We start from the raw sequence: 8579 nt of genomic DNA, 5'->3' as shown, positions 1-8579 counted from the left end.
TGTATATATACAGTATTGCATATATACAGTATTATGTTGCATATACAGTATGCATACATATAAGATATGTGTGTGTGTATACAAACATACACAGAATACACACAGTTTTTATATATACATAGAATATTGCTGCTGCTTTCGGTTCTAATTCTTCGCCCGTGGAGGAACAGGCGCTTCTCAAACCCGTGTTCATGCTGCTGTACATTTTATGGAAACGCCTGAGGTTCCCTGTTTGTGCGCTTCTCCTTCCCCGAGATTTGTGCAGTTCACAGCTCCGCTCCCTAGAGGTCGCTAAGTCTCCCATTTAAAGCACTTAAAGGTGTACAGGGAAATACTCTGTAAATTTGCAAGAAAAATTTAGAATTTAACTCAGTTGTACAACACTGCATTTTGCAGGCGTGGTTTTAATTTGTAGAACTCTATTATTATTATGTTAATTTTACACCGGAATTATGATGGGGTCGACGGAGAAAACACACATTGATAATGGACCTTAAGTAGTTGTGTATTTTTTATTATTATTATAATTCCATACAGTGCCAGTCATTGTAATCAGAGTCATGTTAATAAACTGTGTTAAAGGTTTATAAAAATATGTTAGAGGCTAATGTGATTACAAGAAAGGAAATACTTTGTATTCTACGTAATATGTAATTCATTTATATGTATTAGAAATGTTTTATTTATTATCCTCCTTATTAAAAACCATGGAGAGTTGCTCGGGAAAGTTTTGAAAATCCGACTCTCATCTATGAGCGAAGTTAACAGATTTTACCATGCTCAATGGCCTTGACAACATCTCAAGTTTCTGGTAATGTGTCCTCTTTTTTCAGTTACATATTCTCCGGAATTACCGCATGCAATTTATTTTGATGAAGACCATTGGTATTGAATATTTAAAATGTTTTATGCGGGGATTCTGTAGATTGCGTGTACAGGTACAAGAGTAAAACCCTTAAATATGCACAAAAAAAAAAAAAAAAAAAAATCACGTGCGCCGCTGCATAGCAATCTCTGCTTTGACCAGCAGGGGGAGCTCGCAGAGAGTTTACGCCATTATTTAAATTACAGGAGTGGGGGGCACTTAAAATGGAACAGATTTTAATGCAACCTAATTTTGATCTTTGTACTGTCACCCATACATGCTCTTGTAGCATTGCTTACTAATACTCCAGTGAAGTGTTGTCAAACTCCTTTCTCTGCACTTTGTACTGAACATTATTTAGCTCTGGCCGTACATTCCGACAGCCCTCAGTGTCACATATTGTAATTATTTCCACACCCTTCAGCCAAAACAAGTGCTTCTGTTCCCTGTTCATCAGAGGGACCCGTTGTATTCCTTTATTGTCCGTTCATTTGCATACACGAAAACATGAATGACATCGACATACGTACATATTGCAGAATTTAAAAAAAAAACTAAATTGTCAGTCCATGCAAAACCGCTCCTAGCAGTGTTCAGCAGTGCCTGTGTTTTAATATGCGGTCCTTCTGAAGTCATTCATTTAACATATCAAAGAAAAGTACCATTTAAATACTTATTTACAAAGAAATACAAAAAGAACACTTTAAATACTGTTTTCAAGCACGTTTTCAAACTTTGGATTCATTCTTAAATCATGCAGCAGGAATATAAAAATAGACTTTTTGATTAATTTTATATACACAAATATAAATATAAAGTGTGTATTTTTAAAATACAAAGATTATTACACCCACTTTGTGTACACTGTGTACCGAACAAGAAAATGCGACATATTTGAATAATTTGCATTCACAGACACATTTACATTATAAATGCAACCAAAATGATGACCGCGGTCCTGCTTGTCTCCCATAAATAAGGGGGCAAAACTCTTCGGGACGGGCTCTGGACTCGCACGTCTAGCTCTGCTGGACGTCTTTTAAAAGTTTGTTGATTTCGGCCACGAGTTCGCTGGCGTCCATGACCTCGTGCCTGCTGTCGCTACGCTTGCCCTGCAGCTGGCTGAGGACGCTGTCGAAGTCATCCTCCTCGTAGTTCTCTGGGATCTCCTCCATGGCCGGCAGCCACTTCAGAGGGGGCGGGGCGCTCGTGTGATTGCTCTGGGCCGGCCCGATGGAGCTGCCCGGGTTCTGGAAGTGCGTGTTGGCTGCCCAGGCCGCCACGCCCTGCGGGTAGGCGGACGGCTTGCCGGGGAGGTGCCCCTTGCGCCGCTCCAGGGAGCCGGAACGCTCGGCCTCGCTGCACTCGGCGTACGAGTCCGGAGAGGAGGGCAGCAGGCGCTGGAAGACGCTGCTCATCTCGGAGAGCAGGGAGGCGCCACAAGGATCGCCGCCATCCACCTCCTCGCCAGCCGACTCCTTGCCGAAAGTGGAGAAGCTCTTCTTGCGGTCGCCAGAGTCAACGGACTGCTGGTCTTCTTCGGCCGAGGGCTGCTGGGGGTCTTCCCCAGGGATGAACATGTTGGTCCTGTAGTCGGAGGAGGCTGGGGACGGCAGGGGTGGCATCCAGCACTGGTCCGAGTGGCCCAGCACCCTGCACTCCTCTGTGCACAGCTTCATTGCTGGAAGGAGCACAATGCACATGACCGTTACCGACACTGAGACGAGAACTTATTAATCAACTTTTCCAAATGAAATTTTTTTACGGTTTTCGGTCAATCCATGAAGATCGCAAAGTACACATCCTTATACACACAATGACTTTATGCCCTTTGTACTGACCGCACTGAATTGCGGGTAGAGGCAGAAAACTGCCTTTACGTTACGATTAGTACATATATTTATTTAGCTGACACTTCTTTCCAAAGCGTCTCCCAGTATTAAGCTACTTTCCCTCCTCTGCAGGTGTTTTTTGTAAAATAAGGACAATTTAGGGTGAGTACTCGACTACGTCATTTAGCACGGCCTCCTAGAGCAGTTTCACTATAGCGCTCTTTTTTTATAGAGCTTCGAGTAATTTGTCGTAATAAATTACCGTATTTTGTTAAATTTCAAAAAATATCTCGAAATGAATGAATTAACTCCGTCTTAAAGCATGGTTTTACTTGCTGCCCCATTTCTCAAGTGTGCATCCAGAGCTCTAATCAAAGGTATTACTTGTATTTTGCTCAAGGGATCTAAAGCAAGGGGTGGGACTCAAACCTGGGCCTCTCCCTATGAGTTCTAGGCAGCAGCTCCAATCACTGCTAGGCCATAAAGCAGGCATCCATGAAAGCTGCTGTCCCACTTTTCGCTTGTTTTATCATTACTATTTCAGTCCTTGCATATGTTTATCATGGTGATAATTAGATTATCATGATAGAACTGTGAGCAATCAAATATATTGGTGAATCACAACATTGCCAGTGGGAGGGGAGGCAGATATGCCATGTTATATTAAAACCTTTTAAGCAAAGGAAATATTAATAGGAAAGGATTTGCACACTTTTAAAGAAATCTCAGTGAATCACCCGTCAGACTGCTTTCGTTTCTTTCTATTCAACATTCAATATTCAACAATATCTCGTAATAATAAATTATACAAATCAAATATGCCAGCTCTCACATATTCATAATATACTGTGCATAATTCAGTTCCATTTCTATGACGTTATTAAGGATCCATTAACTTTGAAAGGGTTATTTATAATACATCTTAAAACAATAAAAAACAAAATTCCGTCCATTTGAAAAGTGAAATGAAAATCAAGCAAATTTGGCCCCAGCTGATTAAAGCCACATCAAAAAAAGATTAAAGCTTCTAATTTACAAATAGCATTTCAAAGTGCAGATTCAAATTCAAAACTGCATTCATATCTAGACTCAGAAATAATTATATTCAAGAAGAAAGCTTTTCATCTAAAAAAAAAAAAGAAAAAAATGATTACTCTGACTTTTTCTCATAATCGTACTAATTTACTGATAAGCACTGTTGGAGTGGCTTTGAGCTTATCTCTGCAATATGCATCAAATATGTCCTGATAGAGAGAATTTTAGATATATATTTTTAAACGTGATATCCATAATCTCTAAAGCATGTTTTATGCATCACTACGCATTTTCCGCTCCAAACAGGCCAGGCTGGTCATGGTGAGAGTACTGTGAGGGAGTCGTCTACTTGGCCATGCATACCTGGGTTTAGTCTGTAGTGCCCATCGGCGAAGAATAGTTCACTAAAGCCCTCACCCAGCAGCCTGTCAATGGGAGACTCTCGTCCCAAGTCATAGTCGCTGTCCCCAGCCTCGCTGTCCCCTCGGCCGCTGTCCTTCAGGCTGAACTTATCCATATCTTGAAGGGCATATCTTGGAAAAACACAACACACACACACTTCGTTATCTCTCCATGCATAATCAATAGCACCACAATCTATCTGAGCTTGGTTGCTTTGTGTGTCTTCTTTCTTTTTTTTGCCAGGACACATGTTTAAATATTTGCCAACATTTTTACCCAGTGCAATACATAAATGCAGAGCTTGTATTATCCTGAGGCAGATAATACAACTCATTCAGTACTATTGTTGATGTTTATTGCAGTCAGTTATGTCCAATATTATTTATAATAGCTCTAACCAGGGAGATTCTTTATGAATGTTTTCCATTTGTTGCACAGAAATATTGAACTGGTTTGAAAGAATTTTTTTTTGCATATATAGCTCTCCAAATGGTTTTCGTATATTTATGATAACAGAAAATGGTGTACTGCAAAGCATGGTGCATAACATTTAAAAATAAAAAGAAATGGAAATCAAAATTCAGCTCATTACCGCATGAAATGGATTTCTGCATTAACTCAGTGAGGTTCACAGTCATAGAAGAAATGGCTTCTGGTATTGCTTTCCATAGCCTTAATCCTCATCACGTAAGCGTACCTTGTAAATATTACCAGCAGGCTGTTGGCCTGCACTCATTGGCCTACTAGCTGTATGCTGCAGTGCACTTGAAATCCAAGCTCAGAATAGATTACCTGTAGCTTCTTGAGTATTTATTCCCACGGAAACTTGGTCTCGGTTGGTACTGGCCCTGATGGAGCATTGACAGAAGCTGTGAGACTTGCTATATCAGAAATAAAAATAATGGGAGGGGAAAAAATGAATGGAAATGGATGGATGACATTAAACAAATCGACATGACAGGAACACACAGACGATGTGGAAAATAATCATGAACACTAAAACAGCAACAGAAAAAAAAGGGTTTCAAATGGAAAACTATAAATACTTTACATGTAGATCTAGAGACATAACAGAAAGCAGATAAAATGCATCAACAAGATCATAGGTTTTTATCATGTTCTGCTGAAAGCTGAGATACATGAAAACCAAAGCAAAATCTGTTACTGTCAGGATCAAGAGTGGCTGTGATTTACATTTAGGAGAGCAGATGTAGATAAATTATGCCAAAAGCATTAAATAAGCATAAGATACTTCACGAGAGACTTTATGCAAATTGGATTGAGTGCTATGATCTCTTACCTCCACAGGTGGCGTAGCGTGAGCGAGCTCGAGCGAGAAGTTCTCTGGGATGTGATTGGAGGATATGGTAACCAGGCTGTTGAGGGACTGCCGGCTGTGGTGACTCTGTCTGCTGCCCATCTGACCCCTCTCCATGGGGGGTGAGGAGGATGGCGATCTGTGGTGGGCCCTGATGGGCAGGGTGCCGTTCACCGTTGGCACCAGGGTGATGTCCCCCTTGTGGACCTGCCGCGAGGGCTTCTTGGGGTGATTCTGGTAGGTGGACTCAGCCACTCTACAGTTGTAGGACCGCATGTCGTTTTTCTCCTTGTTGCAGCGGGTGGCGAACAGCACCATGATGACCAAGAGGACAGCACAGATGGCTCCCAAGGATATGATAATGATCATGGAGACATCCAGAGTGACCTGGCTGCTGTTAGTCGGCACCGGCTGGATGTGGCTGTGGATGTTCTCGTATAGCGTGCACTTCAGAACCGCTCTGGCGCTCAGCCTGGTGGGCCCTTTGTCTTGCACCAACACCACAAGCTCAACATACTCGCGAGCAACTTCCTGCATGCTGACGTTGGCTCGTATCTCGCACTTCTTTGGGTCCATGGTGAAGTAGCCGTCTTCGTTTCCCGCCACGATCGAGCACGTCAGCTCCGCATTGATGCCGGAATCTCTGTCAGTCGCCCTGACGACGGTGATCAGGTTCCCCGCCTCAGAATACACGGAGACGGGAATGTCCGCGGTGTAGTTGCGCAGCTGGGGAACAACAATCACCGGGGGGTTGTCATTCTCATCCAAAATGGTGAGGATGACCGTTGCGTTGCTCGTCAGCTGGGTCCCCCCACCGTCTCTGGCTTGGACAACAAAGGCAATCCTGCTGATGTCCTCATGGTCAAAGCTCCTCAAAGCATAGATGGCGCCGTTGGAGGGATCAACAGTCACGTATGTCGAGATGGAGCTCCCCTGGACAAAGCTCTCAAGAATCGTGTAGGTCACCTGTCCGTTCATGTCCAGATCAGGGTCGCTGGCCACAACCGAAGTGAGATAGGCACCGGGAGAGTTGTTCTCAGACTTGAAGATCTCATACCTGCTCTTCTCAAAGCGAGGCGGATTGTCGTTCTCATCCAGAACCTGAACAGTGAAGTGCTTAATGGTGGAGAGGCTTGGAATCCCCCTGTCCTCCGCTATCACTGTTAAACTGTACTCTGACCTCTTTTCTCTGTCCAGCGAGACATTAGTTAGGATCATGTAGTTTTTCTCATAAGTCTTCTGAAGCTTGAAATGTCCATGTCCATGCAGCCTGCACACTACCTCTCCATTCAGGCCAGAGTCACTGTCTTCAACTCTCACCAGCGCTATGAAAGTGTCCAAGGGAGCACCTTCAGATATATAAGCCACTTCTTCCTTGCCGGGGGTCATCAGATTAATGTTAATCTCGGGTTTATTGTCGTTAACATCGACCACCTTAATAATAATCTTGCAGTGAGCTGGGATCGAATTAGGTCCAAGGTCCTGAGCCTGAACATCAATTTCATAGGACATCACAGTCTCAAAGTCAACTCTCTTTATCAGGGTGAGCTGACCACTTTCTGGGTTTATTTTAAACGTCTCCAAAATCTTCTGAGACACGTGACTGCTGAAGGAATAGACAATTCTGCCGTTGGTCCCCTCGTCGGCATCCGTGGCGTTCAGATCAATTAACACTGAGCCCACAGGCGCGTTTTCCAGGAGATTTATGACATATGACTGCTCCTGGAAGACAGGGCTGTTGTCGTTCGAGTCCGAGATGGTGATCTTCAGGAGGGTCGAGCCCGACCTGGGGGGAACCCCCGTGTCCGAGGCCATGAGGCGAAGTTCATAGCTGGACTGCAGCTCCCTGTCCAGCTCCTTAATCACCACCAGCTCCGCGTACTTGGCGCCGTCCGTCCTGGTTCGTATGTCGATCTTGAAGAAGCCGTTCGGGGTCAGGGAGTACGTATGAAGGGAGTTCTCACCCACGTCCGGGTCCGTGGCGCTGTCCAGGGGGATGCGCGTCCCCACGGCGGCGCTCTCGGAGATCTCGATGGGGATGGTGGCGCGCGAGAACTGCGGGGAGTTGTCGTTGATGTCCAGCACCTCCACCTCGACGTGGAACAGCTGCAGGTGCTCCGTGGGGAGCGTGATCACGTCGAATTCGATGGAGCAGTTGAGGTTGAGCTCGCACAGCTTCTCCCGGTCGATCTTCGCCCCGATGCTGATCTCTCCATCTTCTTCTCGCACGGAGAGGAAGGAGGTGGTTCCTCTCTGCATGGCGCGGAACCGCTGGGGAACCGAACCCGGCACTTTGGACAAGACATCGGCCACGTCTTCCCTGAGCCTCGCGATCACCGTCCCCACTTTCTGCTCCTCGTAAACTTTGTATTTCAAGTTCCTACCTGAAGCGCAGTGCGTAAAGACGAGCAGCAGCAGAAGAAGGAGAATGGGCAGTAAGAAACAAATTAGATCCTTTCCCTTCGCGGAACTCATCTTCAGAAAGAAAGCGAACGCCCTTACCGAGTATAATTCCACAAAAACACGCGAAAAACACGCGAAAAAGCGATTGTTCTCAAAACTTGCCCATAACACATCCCTTCAAAAGTCCGACCAAGTTGTCCGCTGAAACGTTACTGTCGCTTGTGTTAGGAGTTGGTTTTGAAATAAAATAAAATAAAAGAAAAATCCTGGGATTACAAAAATAAAAAGAGCACAATAAAAACGGCATTCGGTGATGGAGAAGAGGGCTGCGCGCTCCACGGATCTGTTGCGCACCGCCGCATACGGATGTGCGGGAAGCGCAACTTCCAAGCGGTGCGTGCGGCTGTGTGTGCGTGTGTGCGTGTGTGTGTGTGTGCGCGCGCGCGCGCCCGCGTGTGTGTCTGCCTCTCAGCAGACCCGTCTGTCCCACATAAGCCCGCCCCAAAAAGTAAAACCGCAGCTTTTTCCTTGAAGCCCAGACAAAAACCAAGTGGTGGCCCCTGGTAGCCCGTCGGTGCGTCCGCCCTCAGCAGAGCAGATCTTCTTGCACATCTCAGAGAAGCCTCGACAAAAGAGGCTGCAAATTGCTCAAGACGAGGTCTTATTAAATGTGTCTTCTCCTCCTAAAATCTTGTGCATCCTTCGGGTATTCGAGGAGGAACAT

General features: G+C 45.1%; 1 protein-coding gene across 2 annotated transcripts; it reads right to left on the bottom strand.

The window, feature by feature from the left end:
* Positions 1-1720: 1720 nt before the first annotated feature.
* On the bottom strand, positions 1721-8357 carry LOC108930750 (protocadherin-18-like). Of its 2 annotated transcripts, none has more exons than XM_018746154.2 (4): positions 5435-8357; positions 4927-5015; positions 4096-4265; positions 1721-2546 (listed from the first exon to the last, which is right to left on the bottom strand). In XM_018746154.2, the coding sequence occupies exons 1-4, from the start codon at positions 7925-7927 to the stop codon at positions 1885-1887; spliced, it is 3414 nt and encodes a 1137-aa protein (XP_018601670.2). In that variant the 5' UTR covers positions 7928-8357; the 3' UTR covers positions 1721-1884. The 2 variants fall into 2 exon arrangements, with proteins under 2 accessions (XP_018601670.2, XP_029108414.1); XM_029252581.1 differs by having other exon boundaries at positions 4927-4982.
* Between the last annotated feature and the right edge of the window lie 222 nt (positions 8358-8579).

Source organism: Scleropages formosus, chromosome 5 (assembly GCF_900964775.1).
Source record: "Scleropages formosus chromosome 5, fSclFor1.1, whole genome shotgun sequence".
In the NCBI taxonomy this organism is placed as follows: domain Eukaryota; kingdom Metazoa; phylum Chordata; class Actinopteri; order Osteoglossiformes; family Osteoglossidae; genus Scleropages; species Scleropages formosus.
This window is presented reverse-complemented; position numbering and strand designations above follow the sequence as displayed.